Raw genomic sequence first — 25,290 nt, 5'->3', positions numbered from 1 at the left:
GATCATCGTCAAAACCGCATCAAATCTGCACCAAAAACTGCAAGTAAGGCTACAAGCACATGCCGCAAAAGATGCAGACAGCACTCCGCATGCTGTCCGCATCCGTTGCTCCGCAAAAAATAAAAAATAACCTGTCCTATTATTGTCCATTTTGCGGACAAGAATAGGCAGTTATATTAATGGCTGTCCGTGCTGTTACGCAAATTGCAGAACGCAAACTGACGCCATCCCTGTTTTGCGGATCCGCAATTTGCAGACTGCAAAACACACAACGGTCGTGTGCATGTAGCCTAACACAAACTTTTTTAGCGCGAGAACAGATTTTCTGTCTTGTGCCAGCTTGCACATAACAAAAAAGTTTCATTTTAAAGGCTCTAGGATCTTTATGTTGTGAAGCAGTTTATTTCTGAGAATCCATTTTCTTCTAAAATGGAGAGATTATATTTACATTCACTCTGCCAGATGCTTCCTTTGATCTTGTTACTAATGAAGCAGAAGAATATCAGTGAATGACCACTTCAAAGTAAATGTCAGAGGGCGCACACACTAATTTCACATGGCATACAGCATAAAGGGCTGCAGATTTTATGAACAGATCCTATTGTTGTGGCCCACCTGCACAGATGAGGATAATACGTTTAATCATGTAATATTCTTAAAAGCCGGAGCTGAAATCACTGCAGTTTTCAGAGCAAAAATATTATAAACTTTGCCTGCAGCATAAAATATTAAAGGGAACATGATCTCTAGACTTACAATAGAGGAGCACTGGCATCAAATTTTCCTGCCGACAAACCATGATTTTATGTGCCGCCTAAAAGGTGATCTCCCAATGAACAAGGATTTCTTCGCTCATTGGGTGATCGGCAGCACATTGACACAGGGCAATTAAGGGGAACGAGCATCTGTACAAATGCGCATCCCAGATAATTGCCCCAATCCTCAGCCCATGTAAAAGTCCCTCAAGGGGCATCTCCTTCTCCCTGGCTGCGACGCTCTCCGCTTCGATTGGGCAGCTCACAGCCAGGGAGAAGGAGATGCCCACTTGAGAAACGCAGCCGTATAGATTTTTCTCCAGCATGGACTGTAGTTGCAAACCAGATCTTTTCTCACATTGTGTAAAACCATACAATGTACATCTTAGAATAAGGCTGAGTTGCCTTCTGCAGCGGAGGTTCTGGATAAATATAATGAATAAGATCTGACAGTGTCCTGCATATGCCAGATCTCGCGGTTTGAGTATTCTTTTCCTATGCTGAAACTGTGGCACAGATGAGCACATAGGGCCAGACTTATCATTACACTTACATCTTACTCCACTTTTACATATGTCCAAAGTCACTTTTGGTTAAGTCAGATTTATTAATGGTCCTTTAAAGGGCTTCTGTCACCCCGCTAAAGTCATTTCTTTTTTGGCTACTTAAAATCCTTAGCCAACAAATGAACCAAACCAATAACCCCCAAAAAGGATAAGAAAACGCACATATAAAATATATGTAATTTATTGAGACATGATCAAAATAACAATAAGATATAACATAAGGCACACTTACAGTTCTCACATGTCTATGCTGCTCTATACCCAGGGCTGTGACCCTTTTCCCTGTCAGCTGGGTTTTTGTGAGGGAGGTTGTATATGACCCCTTTACATGAGGTCTCTCCCCCCCTCCTCTACCTGTGTGCCTTATGTTATATCTTATTGTTATTTTGATCATGTCCCAATAAATTACATATATTTTATATGTGCGTTTTCGTATCCTTTTTGGGGGTTATTGGTTTGGTTCCTTTGTTGGCTAAGGATTTTAAGTAGCCAAAAAAGAAATGACTTTAGCGGGGTGAAAGAAGCCCTTTAAAAGACCATTAATAAATCTGACTTAACCAAAAGTGACTTTGGACATATGTAAAAGTGGAGTAAGATGTAAGTGTAATGATAAGTCTGGCCCTAAGGGCTCATCTGTGCCACAGTTTCAGCATAGGAAAAGAATACTCAAACCGCGAGATCTGGCATATGCAGGACACCATCAGATCTTATTCATTATATTTATCCAGAACCTCCGCTGCAGAAGTCCCCAGGGTTATTTATACACTGTTTGTGAGTTTTTTCGTATAGGTTGGTCTAACTACATAAAATCCTTATACTGCGATATATCACTATATAGTGTTCTTACTCATTTTCGTTTAGTAGTTTCTTAAAAAAACTGACTTTTATATTATGTAAATTACCTCACTACCAGCAAGTAGGGCGGCTACTTGCTGGTAGCAGCCGCATCCTCCTTTCATAAAGACGCCCCCTCCTCATGTTGATTGACAGGGCCAGCGAACGCGCTCGTCTTCTGGGTGGCCCTGTCTGCGTTGAAAATTTTGCGCCTGTGCCGTACCGGTCTTCAGTCGGCACAGGCGCACTGAGAGGAGGACGCTCGCCGCTCCTTCCTCAGTGCGCCTGCGTCGGGTGTAGATGTGACGTCATCGGCGCAGGCGCATTGAGGATGGAGCGGCTGAGCGAGCGTCCTCCTCTGTGCGTCTGCACCGACTGAAGACCGGTACGGCGCAAGCGCGAAATTTTGAACGCAGACAGGGCCACCCAGAGGACGAGCGCGTTCGCTGGCCCTGTCAATCAACATGAGGAGGGGGCGTCTTTATGAAAGGAGGATGCGGCTGTTACAAGCAAGTAGCCGCCCTACTTGCTGGTAGAGAGGTAATTTACATAATATAAAAGTCTGTTTTTTGAAGAAACTACTGAACGAAAATGAGTAAGAGCACTATATAGTGATATATCGCAGTATAAGGATTTTAAGTAGCCCAAAAAAAAATATGACTTCAGGGGGGTGACAAAAGCCCTTTAATACTGTGATAAATGTGGTTTGGCGGTAGCAGTTTATCCTTCAGTAAGCGGCTTTACAAAAATCGCACGTCTTTACTAAAAAGTCGCATGTTCTATTAAAAAGTCGCATAAGATAAGCATGGTCCTCACTGGACTTTTTAAATTGTCGCAATAGTAAATCTGTCTAGAGATTCATTTACATAAGAAAACACGCCCACTTTCAGAAAACTGGCGAGCATAAAAGCCAATAAAAGTCGCAAATTTTTGCACAGTTTTAGCGATTGCGCAAAAATGTGCGACTTTTTCACTCCATTATTTTGACCTGAGCTAATGATAAATCTGGCCCATTGTCTAAATCACTTATGCATTTCAAAGTTATGCTTGGTTCTTGTTCCTAGCTATGAACGCATAAGTCAATATCCTGGAATGTACTTTCTATGTTTTAAACAATGTGACGTAAAGACCTGATTTTAAAAACAGTGGATGTGGGGGAAAAAATGACTTCACTTTATTTATCATATTACTTATTCCGTATACATTGTTGGGTGACATCATGAGGCAGCCTATATTAAATGTAACATTAGTTTGACAGCCTAAAGGAGCACCCACAGATCCATAATACATCCATGAGTATATTCTCTCTTTCTGGTAGTTTAAGTTACCGCACTGTGCAACCACTGGACTTCCTAACCGAGAGACCACCACATACGGTAAGTGTATACTGTACAATATACTGCCTGTCTAGTCCTCTTACTGCCTGTACTAGGAAATTCTGAAGTGCCAGGAAAAGTCTTGTACATTCAGGATAATAAGCATTTCATGTGCAACCTGTATTCTGCAGGAAGAAGGCATAGACCTTTATTACCTGTGAACTTAGAAGCAGCCTCCCGCCATTCTTCTTCACTTCTTTCTCCATATGAACTGTACCTGATAGCCAGATCTGAAGTCAGCAAGTCACCTACAAAGATATTATATTATATATATATTATAGCTACAGAGATGGAAATCTCATAAACCAACTAGACAAGTTAATCATACATATCACATGTAATAATAAAGGATAATGAAAAAGAGCCTTCTGCCTGCTCCAATCATCCAGTCGTAGATTACCACTTTCTAACATTTGCCTTCAGTATTTTATTTTTGATATTTTCCTTAGTAATGCTATAAGATTTGGTTGCTTGATGTTTAGTGATGGAATCTGAATAAAATTAAAAATTTAATTAATTTTTTTTTGGAAATTCTCTATAATAATAATGTTGTCAGAGCACCAGGAATGGGATGACCAAATTTACCTTTGCTACCCTGCAAACCCTCCAGAACAGTATGCAGACTACAGTAGCTAGATGTCAGTGTATTACACTGTAGCTATAGCCACCTGGTAGATAAGAGAGGCAAAGAATTTCTCCTCCCAATATGAAAGAAGAACAAATGAGAGAACTGCGGTAAATTTAATTCCTAAAAAGTTGATTTAGGTTTGGCCATCACTATTGGCAGGTCCACTTGCAATGTTCTGAACGCATGGCCCATTTACTCTCCCCCAAAAAAGTAAAATTTTATTCTGAATTGAAAATTGTAATTGATGATGTTTTTCCACACAGATTGAGGCCCAGGTAAACCAATGTACAACCACCAAACGTAAAACAGCCTCTTTTTGGTGTATATTTGGCCAATGGGTTGAGAGAATTTCCTTTTGTATCCCTCAGTGTAGTTTAGCCTAGAAAATCATATCAAATTTTATCTTTTTATTGCCTTTAATTTTTTTTGTCCTTTAGTAACAATGATGTACAGCTAAAGATAATTCTAGAGCTGGTTCTTATTACGGAGCCTTAGGATATGTCCACGCTGCAGATTTCCGGAGACGGATTTGTGTGCAATTTTTCACAGTAGCAGCAAAGCGGATGAGATTTGAAGTGTATATACATGTCAAGCATGTTTAACTTTACCTACTGTAGATCATTTCCTCTATTGCTTTTTCTTTTTTAAGCCATGTGGTACTGGTAAAGTTTGTTATAATGTACCTGACCAGGGTTTGCCCTCAATAAAGTGCGCATCTCTGCTTCTGGTGTCTTCAGCCTGACGGCCTCTTGTCTCCTCTTCTCTATGTGCTGCACCTGTACAGTTACAGAATAATTAAAATATATTGATTATTATTATTTCCGTGGGACATTCCGTGGGGTCATTTTTGTCATCAGTTGTTTTTGCTGTGGTTTTGCCATTTTCTTGGCACACGTTTTAAATAAAGGAAAGATATTTCCCAGTATAAAAAAAAAAAAAAAAAAAAGCCAAACAGTTTCAATAGGGAATATAGCCCAGGAAAACTACTTAGGCTACTTTCACACTAGAGTTTTTGCTGGATCCAACAGGGTTCAACAAAAACGCTTCCGTTACAACCATCTGCATCTGTTATGAACAGATCCGGTTGTATTATCTTTAACATTGCCAAGACGGATCCGTCATGAACTCCGTTTTCTATTGTGGCAGAGAAAACTGATCCGTCCCCTTTGACTTGCATTGGTCATGCCAGATCCGTCTTGCTCCGCATCCCAGGACGGAAAGTAAACTACAACATGTTGCGCTTTGCTCTCCGGTATGGGAACGCAACTAAACGGAACGCATTTTGGAGCACTCCGTTCTGTTCAGTTCAGTTTTGTCCCCATTGACAATGAATGGGACAAAACTGAAACATTTTTTTCCGGTATTGAGACCCTATGGCGGATCTCAATACCGGAAAACTAAAACGCTAGTGTGAAAGTAGCCTTATCACTCTAGGTTCATAAGAAATTCAGCAGGTATCCTGAGTTGCTTAAATGAACAGGAACAAACTGTAAAAATTGGAAAACCTCAATATTTTAGTCTAGTTGCCACTCTGTACATGTACTATATTGGATAGTAGACCGACTTGAAGCCCTATGAGCAGCTCTTGCTCTCTAGGACCCAACCCATCTAATATATAAAATGTCTGACCATTCACTCGAATGGCTGGTACGTAATACTTAATTACGTATTACGTACCAGACTGTGGATGGAGGAAAACTTACTGCGTCAAATAGTTGTGTGACAAACGTCATTGTGTAGCCCTAGCCATAATATGGTATAACAGTTCATCACAGCCACAGATTTCTATGAGCATTTGTATACTTTACAATACTTTACATTTCATCATTGTCATTTTTGTGTTCTACCTTTTCCAGTGTCCTCTGACTGTGCTTCCTTCTGTTCTTCCTCTCCAGAACTACTGACTATAGTTGAAGCTGTAGTAGCAAGGTTTTCTCCTTTCTCTTCAGGTTGATTATCTCCTTCCTGGAACTCAGCCCAAAAATCAGCTGGATCCATCTCCCCCAATTCAATTACTGGCCCTAAATGTAAAAAAAAAAATCAAATCAGATATGAAGAAATGTGTTTACTTAAATAATTGATCACAGACTTAGGCCCCTTTCACACAGGCGTCACAGATTTTGTCCGGATGCATTGCAGGTGCATTGCGGGAAAACCGCGCTAGTGCACACGCAATTTCATTCAGTTTTGTCTTCGATTGCTGTTTTGTTCAGTTTTTTCCGCAGTAGTGCAAAGCGTGTGATACAAAACTGAATGTTCGTACCCAGACCAGAACCCAGACTTCTTCACGGAAGTTCAGGTTTGGGTTTGGTGTTCTGTAGATTTTATAAAAATAATAGCACTCTTAATACAGAATGCATAGTAGAATGTCCATTGAAAGTTAAAAATTATAAAAAAATGACTCACCTCATCCACTTGATCGCGCAGCCGTTATCGTCTTCTTACTTCTTCTTGCAGGACCTGCAAAAGGACCTGCGCTGACGTCATCGCGCTCACCTGAGCGCTGTGACATCAGCGCAGGTCCTGCTGAATGAAAATAGAAGGTCCTTCTATCTTCATTCAGCAGAACCTGTGTTGACGTCACCGGGCTCACCACGTGGTGAGCGCGATGACGTCAGCGCAGGTCCTTTTGCAGGTCCTGCAAGAAGAAGAAAGAAGATGATAACGGCTGCGCGATCAAGTGGATGAGGTAAGTAATTTTTTTATAATTTTTTGACCCTTAATGGACATTTTACTTAGCATTCTGTATTAAAGAATGCTATTATTTTCCCTTATAACCATGTTATAAGGGAAAATAATAAAATATACAGAACACCTAACCCAAACCCGAACTTCAGTGAAGAAGTCCGGGTTCGAGTCTGGGTACCACATTTCGTTTTTTCTCACTCGCGTGCAAAACGCATTGCACTCGCGCGGAAAAATATGAACATCAGAACACAATTGTAGTCAAAACTGACTGCAATTGCGTGCCTGCTCACGTGGTTTTCCCACAATGTACACGCAACGCATCCGGAGCAAATCCGGGACGCCCCTGTGAAAGAGACCTTAGGGAGCAGGATCTCCTATTTATCTATGTCCTGTGCCTGGGCATACATGAATTTACCAACCAGTCTCTACCAACCAGCTCAGGAAAAAAAAATTAGAATTAGGCCTCTTGCACACGACCATAGGGCTTTTTCTATATTTTGCAGTCCGTTTTAAATGGATAAATTTTTCAGTTTTTTTGTTTCAGTAGTGTTTCCGCTTCCGTTCCGTTTTGCTATTCCGTTTTTCCATTTGGTTTCCGTTTGTGATCCGTTTTTTTGCGGATCGGAAACAGAAGCATATAATAATGTTTAAACAGTAAGTACATAAAAAAATTGGGCTGGGTATAAAATTTTCAATAGATGGTTCCACAAAAATGGAATGAATACAAAAGACATACGGATACAGTTTGATAAGGGGTTGTCTCACCTCCTTATTTACAGGCTCCCTCGCAGCTCTTGGGGCCTCAGTTCCCTGCTTGCTGAGGGCGGAGATGAAGGCACAGTGAGCAGGGCAGGGAGGATGCAACCTTGCACCTTTTTGCTTGTGCGTGCGCGCACCCTGTAAATCCTATGAGCTTGTAGTAAAGCTCAGGCGAGGTGGCCGGGCCGGGAGTGACTGTACATGCACAATAATTTGCGCGCGCGCGCTCCCATGAACCCGGCCACCAGATCAGCCGGCCGATAGGGTATCTGTGCGCCTGCGCGGCCACCGCTGATATCATTACAGTTGTGGCCGTAACCCCTAAAAACGAGCATGGAATTTGGGGCACTATAAAGAGGAATAAGAGGTGACAGAGGCAAATTGGAAAATGGATCTATATTACAGAAATCATCCTAGAACTACAAGGAAGTGATTAAATGGTGATTACTGAGGTGAGACAACCCCTTTAAGTCTAACACTTCTATCTTAAGATGTTACTCCACTTTCTACGTAACCCCTTGATTGCGACAACTTTTAGTTCAATTGATAAATCTGGCTTAAATTAACTCGACAGGCTAACCAATACCAATGTCCCACATACTTTTTAAAACTGGAGTCAGGAGTGTAAAAATGCAAAATGTCGCAAAATTTTGTGCATGTCCAAAAAGGCACACAGCTCTATTTTGCGACTCTTTGTAGCCGGAATTCAGAGTGCAGAATGTAATAAATTCCCCCCATAGTCTCACATTGTCGAGGGTTGCGTGGCTGCCAAGTCTCTGTCTTTGAACTCATAATGTCATAGAATTTTTCCAAGAGAGAAAGGACTCTCTGCCTGTCTAGGAAGCCAACCTAGAAACACAAAGGATACACAGAGTTAATACAACTTCTCAAAATAGCTAATTTACTGATTTTGTTTTTAATTGTGATAATCTCTTATTATCATGAAACGTAGACTGGATGAGACCATATGTATTATCTAAGTAGCATCTTGGAGCTTTCGCAGATGCCTCTTTGATGCTGTATTTTCGTGCCGTTTTATAAGCTAATGCCAGGAAGGCATCATAAAACTAAAGGAAATATATAGAAAATATTCTACTTTTGTACAATCTACTCCTACTTTTGGCTTGAAAACTGGCTACAAAACTGCATCTAAATGCCAAGAGAAAAAGCACCCTTAAAGTACATTTTCAAGTTGTAGTGGTCTATCCAGACAAAATGTATGCTTGTGAGGGGGGAAGGGTGTTACAAAAAGCGTGTTAACTGGCTGCCTGATTTTGCTGATAATACTGTAGTGTAGTTTAACACAAAAAACATGGTTCTCTTGGTAAAATCATGCGGCCAATTAACAAGCTGTTTGAAAACCCTGCCCAATACATTAGGCACCGCTATGTGCGTGCACACCGTCAGGGTGAGCTACATTTAAATGATCTGCCTAAAGCAATTAACTGATGATCAATTGAAGCTAGTCTTTGCCATGTTAACAGGGACCTTTTTCAATCAGCAGTAAAGCTACGTTCACATCCCGCTGCCTAATCCAGAGCAAAAACCTGCAATGGTTTTTGTCTGGCCAAAACCCTCATTTATGCCAGAAAGCGCACAGATCACCGCTGGATCTCATTGCAGTCTATGGGGATCCGGCAATGTGATCGAGGAGATGTGATTGAGGCCTAAGATTGAGTAAAACACAAGAATCTACACAAAAGAGAGGAGAAGTATAAGGGCTATTTCAGATGAGCGTGTGCAGTCTGGAAATCACACTCCGTTTGTGAGCGTGATCCTCCATTGTGGGCACTGCTCGTCTTGCAGGAGCACATGGCATTATACTAATTTATAATGCTATGTGCCTCTGCTTGACTGTATTTCTACAGAATCATAGTGACAGCGTTATTTCAGTATGATCCTGTAGCAGTAAGGTCATGCAGAGGCACACAACACTATAAATCATTATGATGCCGTGCGCTCCTCCAAGACGAGCAGTGTCCAAAATGGAGGATCACGCTCACAAACGGGGCATGATTTCCGGACTGGACAAACTAATCTGAAACAGCCCTAAGGGTCCCATTTATACAGGCCATTGATCAGGACACTAGTTCCAATCGTTGCCCTGTGAAAACATGCTGCCTGACAAACGAGCAAATTTTTGTTCAGGTCATTACATCTTTTATCCGACGTGAAAAACCATTGTTTGTTGGCAGCATATCACGCCGTGTAATGAGGGATGTGTTCCCAACAAATAAATAAAATTGTATTAACAACTGCTTGTCCCCAAATTCATATGTAATGAGCATTTCTTACAGGGACTCAAAGCGCAGAGATAGTTGTGTGGTTGAGGAAGTCAGTAGCTGCCATATAGGCGCTCGACTCCAATACACACAAGGGTTAATGTCGTAGAAAGCCAATTTGCCTATTTGAATTTTTTTCAAGAAACTGGAGTACCCAAAGGAAACCCACACAACAAGGGGAGAACATACAAACTCCATGCAGATGTTCTCCATGGTCAGATACAAACCTAAGAGTCGACCACAGCGCTGCAAGGCACCAGTGCTAACCACTGAGCCACCATGCTGCTCCATGTATGTAAATGGCACTTAATGAAAGTCAACCAACATGCTGCACAGTGAGTTGGCATTCATTAATGGGCAGAAATCTGCCCAAGGGCCTTAAAGCTAGGCATCATGTTGTGATCCAACATGCCCAACCATTCTCTTCCCCAACATTTGCCTACATACATCTAAAATGTATGGCCAGCTTTAAGGTGGGTTCTCACACAGGTTTTGTGGCAGCCTGTGGGTCCAACCAACAGGAGATTTAAGAGACTTTCATTTAGCTTTTTCCATTCTCTTCCAACCTACCTATTGCTTTGGCTCAAAAGAACTACCACAAAACTCTACCCTAATATTGAACCAGCAGATGCTAACAATGCATGACAAATCTGTAGATCTCATGGCCTGGCACTTCAAGCAGTGCTATTCTTGATCTGTAAACTATGGAAAACCACAACAGAAATATGCTGAACCCTAGTAAGAGTCAATGCAGTTCCAATAGCCATTGGGATCAGTGGTATGACAGATCTGGCACAGCACTGCATCATTATGAATGTGAGCCAGAACATGTGTGTGAACAGAGCTTTAAAGGCTATTTTTATTTATTTATTATTACTGCATTGTAGTCATTTTGAGCTAAAAATATTTTTTTTAAATTGGTCTCTATTAAAAATATAGAGTCCTTTTTTCTGTACAGAGCTGAGATGCTCTAGTAGCACTCTTTGGATGTTCAGTCTTTTCCGTCAGACCAGGAGCTGATGTACTCCTTATCTCTACTCTCTGACCTCCTAAACACTCATTATAGCAAAGTTCTTATTTTACTATAAGAATGTGGCTTAAATAACTGTTTATGACATCTCAGTAGTTTAGAGATAAGGTTTATTAGATGACCAGCACAATATGAAAGTACCAGTCACATGGCCAGAAAAACACTTAACCCTTTGTTACAGAACGGCTCAATATTTTTAATAAAGGCCAAGTGAAAAAATTATTTTTAGCCAAAAATCAGTAAAATGCAATCATTAAAAAGATGCCTTTGAAGGTGTACATAGCCTTTTAATAAGTATATAGACAAAATACACTGAGCCTACCTTTCCTGAATCACATGCCAGAAAGAGATGAGAAAACTTCTGTCTCCAAATATCATGGCGAATGGTCTCACGGAACATGTCAGCGCACTGTGCCATGTGGTGCAAGAATTCCTGGAATAAATCTGTGCTGAGGTGACCGATAAATGGATGTACATACTGCGGAGAAAGAAAAGAAAATATACTATTGGTATATGATACATTAGATATACCTGAACCTGACACCACAAAATGCAGTGTATTCGGCAGGTTATAGAGCAGGAAAAGCTGAGCAGATCGATATATAGTGTTGTGGGAGAAGATTCAGTAAAACTTGAAATGTACACATTTAAAGGGGTTATATGGTTATAGATATTGATGACCTATCCTCATTCCTCAGGATCGGTCATCAATATCAGATAGCTGGTGGTCCGACATCCAGGACCACCGCTGATCGGGCTGTTTAGAAGAGGTTGGGCACTCAGTGAGCGCCGCGGCCTCTTCCTAGGCCATGTGATGTCACCATACATCGGTGACACATGGCCTAGTTGCCGCTCAGCCCCAAAGAAGTGAATGGGAATGAGCTGCAAGACCAAGCACTGCTGCTATACTATGTACGGTGCTCTGCTTGGAAAGCTGCTCCAATGAGCACAGCGGCTCCATGAAACAGCTGATCGGTAGGGGTGCTGGGACTCGGATCACCGCTGATGTGATAATGATGACCTATCCTGAGATGACCATATCTGAAGGTGGATCTCCTGTACTGAACTGAGTTCAGTAGAAGAGATCTGTGACCAGATATGAACTGACTGCATCATGAAACACTAAGATACAGTACAGTCAGTTTAGTACAGTGGAGCCATGGCCGGCTTGGAAGATCTGGCAGACACACGGACCATGTCTCTGAGGCCGATCCCAGTTGTGTGCATAAGCCCTAAGACCTTTTTTTTTACACATCTGTGTCCATTATGATGACCATGACAATGCGGTCAGTGTTTCCCCCGTGAAGTTGTCTGTGAAGGGTCCTTTGTTGGTCTGTGTGCCAATGTTTTGCCCTCTCTGTGTGTGTCATTTGTATTCCACGTACACTGCTAGGCTGAGAAAGGGATTTACAGAGCATCACCTACCAATAGTCAGTGAAAACCACTGAGAGAACACTGATGCTATCCGTGTTGTGTCAGTGGTCTTTATGGACCCGTAGACTTCATGTGAATGTCTGGTCTGCATCTGGGACCAAAGTAGTATACGTCTCCATTGTAGTGGAAAAGCAAGGATGTGTGAATAAACACATTGCTGTCTATGGAGAAAACAGCACGTGTGCACCATTTCCTGACACGTGAAATAGGCCTTAATGCTATCCATCGCAGATTAAGTTTGGACAAAAAGAGCAGAGATTTAAATGTTTAAAATTATAAGTTTTTCTGAATCTTTTCCCACAAAACTATATTTCAATCTGCTTCCTCTTACTGCATAAGAAAATAGCATGTGTGGCCGTACCCATAGGCCTCATGCACACGACCGTATTTTGCATCCGATGCACAGAGACCTTTTCATTTCTATGGGTCTGCAAAAAAATCTAAATGGACAGCACATGGAAGTCATAGCAGTTATGACTAAGGAGGTTTAATATGTCCGAAACACGTTAACAGGAGCAACAGAGACTTTGTCCCCACACGTATGTATTGATTTGGATCTTCAATAAAGAACCCATCGTTTTTATGACCTGCGCTGGATTTTTCGAAATGTCATCTGTGTACGGTCTAGATCTGTGTGTCTGTTTTGCAAATGATAGAATATGTCCTATTCTTGTCTGTATTGGAGACGAGAATAGTCATTTCTAGTAATGGTGGTAGTGAGAAAAATTGCAGATTACACAGATGTCCGTAGCTTGCAGACCGCAATACAGACGCCCAATATGGCTTCAGAGACTGGGCCCACCAGTGGATCCTCTGGTACTTTGGTGGGCAAATCCGACCCTGCGTGCAGGTAAATCGACCAAGTTAAACAATGAAGAAGCTTTAGCACAGTGCCTCCCAAAACAGCTGGGCAGCACAGAGTCAGACATGCCCCCACACCAATCTAATATGGATGCTGTACCCTGAGGATAGGCCATTAATAGCCTCAGCAGATGAATCCGTTTTACTTTAAGCGTCTTAAAACATGTAAATAAGTTGCACATACTGTACTGTGCAAATGTTTTAGGCAGGTGTGGAAAAATGCTGCAAAGTAAGAATGCTTTCAAAAATAAACATGTTAATATTTATCAATTAACAAAATGCAAAGTGAATGAACAAAACAGAAATCTGAATCACTTCAAAACATCATCAGTTCTTCTTGGTATACTTGCACACAGTTTTTCAAGGAAATCAGCAGGGAGGTTGCTCCAAGCATCTTGGAGAACTTGGAGAATCTTCTGTGGATATAGGCATGCTCAAGTCCATTGGTCTCTTCATGTAATCCCAGACAGACCTAATGATGTTGAGATCAGGGCTCTGTGGGGGCCATATCATCACTTCCAGGACTTATTGTGCTTCTTTATACTGAAGATAGTCCTTCATGACATTAACTGTATGATTGGGGTTGTTGTCCTGCTGCAGAATAAATGTGGAGCCCATCAGATGTCTCCCTGATGGTATTGCATGCTGGATAAGTATCTGCCTGTACATCTCCGCATTGAGGACACCATTAATCCTAACCAAATCCCCAACTCCAATTGCTGAAATGCAGCCCCAAACTTGCAAGGACCCTCCACCATGCTTCACTGTTGCCTGCAGACATTCATTATTGTACCGCTGTCCAGCCCTTCGGTGAACAAACTGCCTTCTGTGATAGCCAAATATTTAAAATTTTAACTCATTAGTCCTCATTAGGCCATTTCTCAGCACCCCAGTTCCTACCTTTTTTGTACATAGCGGAGTAGCTTGGCTTTGTATATGGACCACTTTTGGCCAGACTTCTCTAAACAGTAAACGGGTAAACTGGGTCCCACTGGATCCTGCCAGTTTTGAGCTGACGGCATTGCTGGGCATCTTCCGATTTCAAAGGGAAACAAGCATGATGTGTCTTTCATCTCCTGCTCTAAGTTTCAATGACTGACCACTGCATCTACGGTCCTCACATTTCTTAGTGCTGAGAAGTGGTGTACCTGCAATAGAGGCAAACCATGCGACTGCTACAGGGACTGAGGGAGGAGAGGCCCAACACTAAACTTCTCTCCCCTGTGAAATATGTTGTTCAGAATGAGTGCCATATTTGTGAAGCACCTCTTCCACTTTTTTTACATAAAAGTCAGATAAAGTGGGTGAGGTCAAAGGCAACTTTATAAATGATAGTTTGTATTTAATTAAAATTTCCTTTAGTTTATAAAAAAAATATTTAAGTAGGTGGGGCAGGGGGCCAATACTACGTTTTGCTATGGGGCCCTATGAGATCTATACGCCCCTGATGCTGAGAAATACAACCAGATACATATCCATCATGCAATACCATCAGGAAGGCTTCAGATTGGCTACAAATATATTCTTCAGCAGGAAAACGACCACAAACATACAGCCAATGTCATTAAGAACTGTCTTCAGCGTAAAGAAGAACAAGCAGACCTGGAAGTGATAATATGGCCCCCCACGGAGACCTGATCTCAACATCATCCAGTCTGTGTGGGATTACATGAAAAGGGAGAAGGATTTGAGCAAGCCTATGTGAGCTTGTGAAACAGCTATTTCTGCATAATGTCTGTATTTAAACTGTCATTTGGCATTCCGGGCACTAGAGGCCACTGTTTTGCAGCTACAGCAAGCACACTCTGAGATTTGAATATGTAAAACAGATGATGACTCATGCTGCTGCCTGTGAGTGAACCAGGAAGTGTTGATCTGGCATGGAGGAAGGATTGTGCGGTGAGGGACTGAATCCGATTCCATCCTGGCTTGCAGATGTCCGGCAGTTAATGGACACTCAGAAGGAGGAGAGTAGCTGTTATAGCCTTTCTGTATCCAGCTCTTTTGAAAGAGAGGTTGTCCCAGGAGACCAGTCCAGTGTGTGGACAGAAGGCCTCACTATCAAGCAAGGCCGCACGGTTGCTGAGAAGTTGGTGGCCATCTCTGGTAGGCTGCATCCTCGGGCCCAGAACGGACACAGGTCAGTACACCTGGTTACTGATTGCAATATATTGTGTGGCGCCTGAAGTTACAGAGACTAGCCTAGGCCTAGCATTAGTTACTTAGTTAGGATTTATATCATTTTGCCAGGCTGTACTGTACTGGACTGCAGCGCAGTTATTGACTTGCAGGCTCTGCTGCGTTTGCCACCGGCTAGGGGTGTCCTCTGTAGCGGCACAGCACGACTTGCAGGCTCTGCTGTGTCCGCCATCGGCTAGGCCTGTCCATTGGGCAGGGACATTTACTGTGGGTCCGGGATATAGCATTTCTATGCATGTTTGTATTGCTTTGGTGATGCTTATGTTATTACTTAACAAAGAGTTGTGAGACGCACAGGACTGAGGAAAAATATGGAGGAGGTGCTCCCAGTAAAGAGGATCCGCCCTTCCTCTAGTAATGAATAAATACAAATTAAAAAATACTGGGCACTCTCACTTATGTAGAAACATACAGTTTATTTAAGTACATATACAAAATAGCCAATTTATCCATAAACGCATAATCCCAATAATAATAAAATAGAAAATAGATAAAAAATCTTAAAATCACAAAACACTAAAAGATGGATCCAAATGGGGGATAGTCAATCCATAAGCATAGCACTGGTGGTTTGCGATAATTGATGACTACAGATGAAATTTGCAATGTCCTATACAATTCACAGTCCTAATCCTTTGGAAAAGAGTATCGGTACTGCGGTTTAGAGAAATTCACTTAAGTGAGTATATTCGCGGCGTCCCGCTTGTACTCACTGTGCAGTGTAGTTTTTTTTTTTCAGATCATCGGCTTGTAATCCAAAGGTCACTCTTGTCTGCTCCTGTCGCCACTGGATGCTGCTGTAACTTGCTTGCCTGTGTCTAGTCCTCTGGCTGCCGCTTCGTAGTGTCTAAGAGCCGGCAGACGCTGGGACTTGTATTTGCTCTCCCCACGTCGGATAACCTGCGCCACGATACTGTGTTGCCTCGTGTGTTGCGCTTGTAGCTGCCGATGTGTCAGGGATTTGATAAGGCACGGGATCCTCGGTTGGTCCGAAATAGCGGCACAGCCTTTAAAGTTCCAGTAGGACTTACTTTGGGATTACTTTGGGGGTCTCTTCACCAAACGCGTTTCGGGGTACTTGCCCCTTCCTCAGTGGTAGTGACCGCCCCGTAAGTGTCTACTTTTATAGAGCCCGCTGTAAGGTCACTTCACAAGCGCTACCTGCAGCATCAGCGGCCGGCGATACCACCCAAAGTAATCCCAAAGTAAGTCCTACTGGAACTTTAAAGGCTGTGCCGCTATTTCGGACCAACCGAGGATCCCGTGCCTTATCAAATCCCTGACACATCGGCAGCTACAAGCGCAACACACGAGGCAACACAGTATCGTGGCGCAGGTTATCCGACGTGGGGAGAGCAAATACAAGTCCCAGCGTCTGCCGGCTCTTAGACACTACGGAGCGGCAGCCAGAGGACTAGACACAGGCAAGCAAGTTACAGCAGCATCCAGTGGCGACAGGAGCAGACAAGAGTGACCTTTGGATTACAAGCCGATGATCTGAAAAAAACTACACTGCACAGTGAGTACAAGCGGGACGCCGCGAATATACTCACTTAAGTGAATTTCTCTAAACCGCAGTACCGATACTCTTTTCCAAAGGATTAGGACTGTGAATTGTATAGGACATTGCAAATTTCATCTGTAGTCATCAATTATCGCAAACCACCAGTCCTATGCTTATGGATTGACTATCCCCCATTTGGATCCATCTTTTAGTGTTTTGTGATTTTAAGATTTTTTATCTATTTTCTATTTTATTATTATTGGGATTATGCGTTTATGGATAAATTGACTATTTTGTATATGTACTTAAATAAACTGTATGTTTCTACATAAGTGAGAGTGCCCAGTATTTTTTAATTTGTATTTATGTTATTACTTGTTGTTTAAGTAAAGTTTTCTGTTCTTGCATATTAAGCTGGTGTCAGTGTCGCTTTCCTTGTCTGTGACTTCGCTGTATTCTGGGGAGCCCACCCCGGTACACGGCTTACACCTACATCCACGGAAGATGTGTGGTTAGTTCTCCAAGATATTTGTAACAACCTGTCTGCCTATTTCCTTCAAAACCTGTGTGCAAAGTGTGCCTAGAACTGATGCTGTGTTAAATGCAATAGATGGTCACCCCAAATAATTATTGGATTTAGATTTCTCTTTTGTTCGTTCACTTTTACGGTATATAGTATATGGAATATCAAAAAGAAATCAGACAGATTGGATTATTTTTTCACCTCTACAAATTCTTCCTCATTTAACTTCTGCTCCATTGTGTCTGCAGTCACCAGGTCTTTACTGTATGCTACCAAAATAAAATGTTATTATGATTGATTAGAAATATGTGTAAGCCAGTATATCATTCATTCTTGTTAAAGGGAACCTGTCATGTCCGATCTGTAGGCAGCATGTTATAGAGCAGGAGGAGTTTAGCAGATTGATGTATAGTTTCAGTATATCTTTTAATTTATTAATGTAAATTCCTGCTCATTTTTGGCTTATACTTGGGAGTCCAGTGGGCAGTCCTACTCAATGATTGACAGCTACCTCTATATGCACTATGTAGGGGAGACAATCATTGAGTAGGACCGCCCACTTGACTCCCAAGTATAAAACGAGCAGAGATTTACATTGAAAAAAAAACAGGTTCTATTTTCCTATAAAACTATATATCAATCTGCTCAGCTCCTTCTACTCTGTAACATACTACCTGCAGATTGCACTTGATTTTTAGTGTGACAAGTTCCCTTTAAATAATGGTCACTGAGGAAGTATATTAAAGAGGTTATCCGGTAAATTATAATAATGACCTATACTCAGGATAGGTCATCAATATCGGATTGGCGGGGTTCCCAGCTGTTAGAAGATGTTGTGCACTCTGTGTGTGCTGCCGCCTCTTCCTAAGCCATGTGACATCACTGTACATCGGTCACATGACCAAGTTGCACCTCAGCCCCATTGAAGTGAATGGGGATGAGCTGCAATACCAAGTTCAGCCACAGAACAATTTACAGCGCTGTGCTTGGAAAGTTGTCAGAAGCAAGCTGCGCTCACCAAAGCTCCGGTAAGCATGGCGGCTTCTTGTAACAGCTGATCACTGTGGGTGCCCGGACTTGTACACCCGCCTATGTTATAATGATGACCTATCCTGAGGATAGGTCATCATTATATTTACCAGGATGACCCCTTTAAAATTACTGTTAGTGAATCTTACCTGGTTTGTTATCCAATGCATATTGAGAGATGAGCTCAATAAAGGATTTTAAAGCACTCTGTACCTAAATTTGAGGTAGAACACAAGAAATAATTAAGGAAGAAAATATAATATCCTTAAGAAATAGCATATAAAGATCTCTATTACAACTTTTTTAAACATAAAAAACTCTATGCAGTTTGAGATTTTCATTGTGCAGATCTCTGCAACTTTCCCTATGTAACAAGTGCACCTCTAGCCTTGGCAGATTTTCATCCATTATGCCTAAGGCTACCTTCACACTGGCGTTTCTGGGTCCGATTGTGAGATCCGTTTCAAGGCTCTCACAAGCGGCCCCAAAAGGATCAGTTTAGCCCCAATGCAATCTGAATGGATGCAGATCCGTTCAGAATGCATCAGTTTGGCTCTGTTCCGCCTCCATTCCTTCTCCGGAGGCGGACACCAAAACGCTGCTTGCCAAACGGATCCGTCCTGACTTACAATGTAAGTCAATGGGGACGGATCCGTTTACATTGACACAAATATGACTTCCACTCAGACTTAGATTTTTTTTTTACTAAGTTATGCAGACGTATCCGTACTGAACAGATACCAGCGTTTGCATTTATAGGTGCGGATACGTCTGTCCAGATACCAGACGGATCCGCACCTAACGCAGGTGTGAAAGTAGCCTTATTCACAATTTAAAGAGGAAGGAAGAAATTATACTATGTGACACAGATACATACTGTATGTATCCTTGTATATTTTCACTTACCAGCGCAAGTGGAATCCTGCCGCTAACATCCAGGGTCCATTCTTGAAACTGCAAGGACAAGGCTTCTTTCCTTTTCTCCATCACCTGGCTCTGGATGCTTTGCACTTGTGATCTATTATCTTGGTACTCCTTCAGTTCCTCTTTTAGTTGACCAAGCCTGCCAACAACAAAGTCATGACCAATGCTATATGAAGCATTATCTATAATATCAGAAATCAATGAAGTGGAGTACAGCAAAAACAGAGTAAAGCGTAGACCAGGTGAATAATATCCAACTTGGTCAATACTGGGAGATGCATAGTTTGTAGTTGTAAAGCACAGCTTCATACAAAACCAAAATGTCATTAAGGGAGTATTCCGATCTGGACATTTATGGTATATATCGACAGGACATGCTATTAAGGTCCAATTGGTGGGGTCCCATCTTAAAACGGGGCTCTGTCTCTCAGCCATGGTAGTTCATTGGATTTTTATTTATTTTTTACATCTCAACCCCTGCAGTGCCCTCATAATATTATATTTCCCCCCACAGTGCTCCTGGACAGCAATTGCCCCCTCCCCCCCACAGTGCCCCCAGTATGAATAATGGCCCCATAGTGTCTCCCAGTATAAGTAATGGCCCATAGTGCCCCCAGTATGAAAAATGGCCCTATTGTGCCTCCCATTATGAATAATGGTCCCATTGTGCCCCCCCAGTATGAATAATGGACCCCTAATGCCCCCTAGTATGAATAACAGCCCCATAGTGTCCCCTCAGTATAATTAATGGCCCCACAGTGCCACCAGTATGAATAATGACCACATGGTGTCCCCCAAAATAAATAATGGTCTCATAGTGCCCCCAGTATATATAATGGCCCCAAAGTGATCCCCAGTATGAATAATTGTCCACCTAGTGCCCCTTCAGTATAAATAATGGCCTCTTAGTGCCTATATATATATATATTTAATTTTTATTTTTTTATTTTGGGCCTCCTTTTATCTCCAGTATATATAATGACCATCCAGTCTTCGTACTGTCCACAGATCCAATTTAAAAAAAAATACTTACCTTGTCCACCAGCACATGGATGAAACACTTGCTCCTCACTGTAGGCAGCAGGACCTGCACTCCCATCACATCATGTGACGTCACCATACTTGGAGTGTCAGGTCCTAAAGCCTGCAGTAAGAAGCAAGTGTTCCCTTGTGTGCAAGAGAATAGGGTATTTTTTTTATTATTTTAACCTCTCAATGGTTTTTGGTGTACGCATTTTTAACAGCTGTTAGACGGGTGCACTCTTGTCTAAACAGCCATTACAAAAGGTTCTATGCATTTCAATGGGGCCCATCTGGTGATGAAAACGACCAAAAATAAGGCACGTTTTATTTTTTGATGGCTGCTATTAACTGGCTGTTAACAAAATGCCCATACGAACCTGTAACAGTTTTCAGATCGTATGGCCACGATTAACAAAAAATGAAAATATTGAAGATATCGGCAAATATGAAAAACACATCATACATGTATATTCGCTCTCACCTGTTGAATTCTAAATCAAAAACATTGTTTTTCAGATCAGCAACTACTTGCTCCAAGCCACGAACGTAGGCCGATTTCTCTTTGCCAGAAAATAAGTCAGGATTTTGTCTCATAAGGAACTCTCCAAGATAGGTAACTGGGTCAAACTTAACAGAATCATCTTCGAGAACCTTTTTCTTTTCCAGCTCCATGAGAAGGGACTCAACACCGTGCACAACTGAAGGCATCAAATGGTCAAGAAGATAAGTTCTTGTGTCTACAGAAGACTTGTCCGGGCTGAACCACTCCCTCGCCAGTACATCAGCCGGTGCTTCCTTCTCCACTTTCTCCCTCTGCTCTCTTTGTATCTTTATGGTGTTCAGTATTTTCTGTTGCACTTTTAATCCTCTTTCTTGCATTTTATCTGTAAATATCTTTTTATATCCAGCCTCTGTCTCAACAGCATGGAAACAACTGTCTTTCGAAATATCTGTGAAGCCATTTCTCACTGAATCACGGTTCTCCATGGAGTCACAACTGAACCTTAGTTTCTTTAGGTCTGTAGGGTAAACAATATAATGAATGTGTATTAGATCACAATATATCCTAAAAGACAATAAAATAACTGCCTACCCCCTACAGATGTGACCGCCTACTAAATTTGGCATTTTTTACAACTCTACTTGACACACTTTACAACTGTGGAGGGCGGTATAAAATGTTTCTAAAACACATAATAAATGTGATGCACACCATCTCCGTGTTCTTTGTTGCCTAGGGTTTGAAAAACATGGCTGCTGTCTTCCAAAAACTATTATAGCTCAGCCTCATCGATTTTAGTAAAGTCGAGTAGCAATGTGAGAATCATCCTTGGACACATGTGGTGGTCTTTTTCTAAGGGTCTATACACACATGCATATGGCACTGGCAGTTTTAGGGGGGGGGGGTTCTAAAACCTCCAAAATAACCACATACATTTTTTAACATTTTTTTTTTTTCTTCATGACTGTTTTTCCTTGATGATATGAAAGGTCTTGAAAAACACCAAATACCACAGCAGTCTGCATATTAGAATAGAAGCTAGGGGGAAAAGGACAAAAAAGCCACCTAATGAAAAAAAAAATGCTTTTGTGTCCTGTGTTTCATATTTCCCATAGATCTTTAGCTAACTTCTGAAGCTGGCATTTTCACCACACACACACAAAAATGCACCTAAAAAGCAGGTACAAACCCCCCCCCCCCCACACACACACACTAAAAATGCGCAAGTGCAGAAAAATGTGAGGAAACATTTATCACACTGGTGTAAAGTAGAACTGGCTTAGTTGCCCATAGCAACCAATCAGATTCCACCTTTTATTTTTGACAGCTCCATTGGAAAATGAAAGGTAGAATCTGATTGTTTGCTATGGGCAACTAAGCCAGTTCCACTTTACACCAGTTTGATAAAGGACCCAATATGTGTGCCGCTATTTTATTTATTTATTTATTTGAATTTTGGGGTTCTGTGGCATTTTTTCCAAAATGCAGCATGATCTAGCTATGGTGTGTTTTTAATATGCCTTAAAAATGCATGTGAATAACTAGATATTGATGAATCTCCTATGTTGGTGTTCATTTATCCATAAAATTGCACAAATTATGCCCAATTTTTCACAATGTGGTACACCTGACTAGACTTTTTGTTACATCCCCTACTGACATGTATTTTGCTTCAAAAGTGGTGCATGATGTAAATAAATTTAGCACATTTTACCGCTCCTATTAAACCTTTCTTAGGCCTCTTGCACATGACCGTATGTATTTTGGGGTCCGCAAAATATGGATGACGTCCGTGTGCATTCCGTATTTTGCGAAACGGAACAGCTGGCCCCTAATAGAACAGTACTATCCTTGTCCGTAATATGGACAATAATAGGATAAGTAAATTTTTTTGCGGAACCATTGAAAATAATGGTTTTGCATACGAACCGTAAACAGAAACTGCAAAAACGGAACGGAAACGGAAATAAAATATGTTCATTTGCAAGAGGCCTAAGGCCTCATGCACACGACCGTTGTTGTGTTCCGTGTCCGTTGTTCCGTTTTCCTTGATTTTCTGCGGACTCATTGACTTTCAATGGGTCTGTTGAAAACTCTGATAATGCACAGTTTGTCATCCGCATCCGTGATCCGTGTTTCCAGTCCGTCAAAAAAATATGACCTGTCCTATTTCTTTCACGGACAACGGTTTGGGGACCCATTTAAGTCAATGGGTTCGTGAAAAAACACGGAGGCACACAAGATTGTCGTCCGCGTCCGTTTTTTTCCTATCATTTGCAAGGCAAACTTGACTTAGATATTTTTTTTCACTTTCCTTCATGTCTGGTGATCCTCCAAAAATCAAGGAAGACACACAGAAACAAAAACGGAAACGGATCAGGGAACAACGGAACCCCATTTTGCGGACCGTGAAAAAATACTGTCGTGTGCATGAGGCCTTAGGATGTGTTAAAATGTGTCCAACACACACAAAAAAATAGTTGCAAGTGATCTACATATACTTTAACAAATCCCCTCCACAGTATTTTAGTTATGTTTTTTTTTTGGCATGGCATGATCTAGATATAAATTTGCTCGGGATGCGGCGCGTGTGCATTGCGGGAAACCCACGCGAGTGCGCACGCAATTTCAGTCCGTTTTGACTGCGATTGCGTTGTGTTGTTCAGTTTTTATTGCGAAGGTGCAATGCGTTTTGCACGCACATGATTAAAAACTGGATGTGGTACCCAGACTCGGACACGGAATTCTTCACTGATGTTCGGGTTAGGTGTTATGTAGATATTATTATTTTTCCTTATAACATGGTTATAAGGGAAAACAATAGCATTCTTTATACAGAATGCTTAGTAAAATGTTGATTGAGGGGTTAAAAAAAATAAAAAAATTTACTCACCTTATCTACTTCATCGCGCAGACGGCATCGTCTTCTTTCAGGAACTGCAAAAGGACCTTTGATTACGTAATCGCGCTTACCAAGTGGTGAGTGCGGTGACATCAGCGCAGGTCCTGCCAGGGGCCTTCATCGGGCTGTTCTCGGAACTACCTGCTCCCGGTGACCGCATTTGATTTCAGACTGGCTCTCGGCACAGGCACAGGTAAGGTCTTACCTGTGCATCGCTGGACGGGTGAGTCTACCTTACTAAAGATGACAGCCCGCATGTGTTCGCTGGCGAACACTGCGAACTGACCATCACTGTACAGTACCAGCAAAGTGTATGAGATTACACTAATCTCATGTACACTTTGTGGATTTTTTATGTGTGGAAATTGACCTTCTGTGTGGATTTCAAATTATTTATCATGTCAGTTATGTTTGCGGTTTTAGCTACGGATTTCACACTTTTCAATGGAAGGATGACATCTGTGTCAAAACGGTATAAAATCCGCACCAAAACTGCAATTAGACATTACAGATTTTGGTGCGGATATGCTGCAGAAACTCACATAAATCCACACGAAAGTTTGTGCGGGTCTTACGTGCGTTCACCGCACCCATGTGCACACAGTGGTTCCATAACAAATACTTACAGATCCTGACATGTATTTGTCCCCAGATCTCAGCCTTTGCATTGCAAATCGCACAATTAACATTTCATCTACTCACCTGATAGTGTACTATGCTGCGGATTTTCAACATAAAAAAAATCAGAGCGTAATAGGAACCGTGTGCATGTAGCCTAACAGGTTTTTAATAAATCTTAAAGGGGTTATCCCACAAAAACTATTTATCACCAATGCACAGGATCGGTGATAAATATTGGATCGTGGGGTATCTGACCACATAGACAGCGCACCGTCAGTCTCATAAAAGGGTGCACTACCACTTAAATTAGAGAGGGGGCCCTGCCTTCTTCCAATCATAGGGGTCCCAGCGGTCAACTCTGCCCCCCCCCCCCCACAACCAATCCAGTGTTTGTCACTTATCCTGTGGGTAGGTGATAAACAATTTTCATGGTTAACCCCTTCCTGGTGTCAGACGCCCTTTAAAAGCAAATACATACATAGAAGAGTGATGATTTTTGCAGTACCTGTATAGTGAAGGTGGAGTGCAGACTGCTATGATACCACAGAGGCTCTCCCCATGGAAAGGCCTGCGCTGTCAGCCGGGATCCTGCAGCCTCCTCTGTGTTTGGCTTGCCTCGGTTGCTAAGCGACGAACCAGGAAGTGGCTGCTGTCAGTAATGGGCGACCTCCCTGCTCAGAGACCTGTGAGAGACACCCTGCAAAACGTACTAAAAGCATTGGGCTACCATCACACGGGGGAGATTTATCGAGCCCTCCAGATTTCTGGCTTGAAAATGTTGCCAGAATTCTGGCTTTTAGACTATTTGGGCTTTTACACCACTCATTCCAGTTTTGGAAAGTGGGAGGGG

The 25,290-nt window shown here is 41.9% G+C and overlaps 1 protein-coding gene across 1 annotated transcript in view; it reads right to left on the bottom strand.

Moving 5' to 3' along the window:
• Window positions 1-25,065, bottom strand: part of EFCAB5 (EF-hand calcium binding domain 5) — a 43,363-nt gene extending 18,298 nt beyond the window's left edge. The window contains exons 1-10 of the mRNA XM_044287213.1: window positions 24,946-25,065; window positions 20,897-21,434; window positions 19,375-19,531; window positions 18,618-18,681; window positions 17,641-17,708; window positions 11,241-11,396; window positions 8,353-8,455; window positions 6,007-6,180; window positions 4,843-4,935; window positions 3,687-3,779 (exon numbers count right to left, since the gene is read on the bottom strand). Coding sequence (XP_044143148.1) covers window positions 3,687-3,779; window positions 4,843-4,935; window positions 6,007-6,180; window positions 8,353-8,455; window positions 11,241-11,396; window positions 17,641-17,708; window positions 18,618-18,681; window positions 19,375-19,531; window positions 20,897-21,402 — 1,414 coding nt within the window. The 5' untranslated portion in view covers window positions 21,403-21,434; window positions 24,946-25,065. The remainder of the gene's footprint in view (window positions 1-3,686; window positions 3,780-4,842; window positions 4,936-6,006; window positions 6,181-8,352; window positions 8,456-11,240; window positions 11,397-17,640; window positions 17,709-18,617; window positions 18,682-19,374; window positions 19,532-20,896; window positions 21,435-24,945) is intronic.
• Between the last annotated feature and the right edge of the window lie 225 nt (window positions 25,066-25,290).

Source organism: Bufo gargarizans, chromosome 3 (assembly GCF_014858855.1).
Source record: "Bufo gargarizans isolate SCDJY-AF-19 chromosome 3, ASM1485885v1, whole genome shotgun sequence".
Lineage (NCBI taxonomy): Eukaryota > Metazoa > Chordata > Amphibia > Anura > Bufonidae > Bufo > Bufo gargarizans.
Note: the sequence above shows the minus strand (reverse complement) of the source record. Positions and strands in the feature narration are given on the sequence as shown.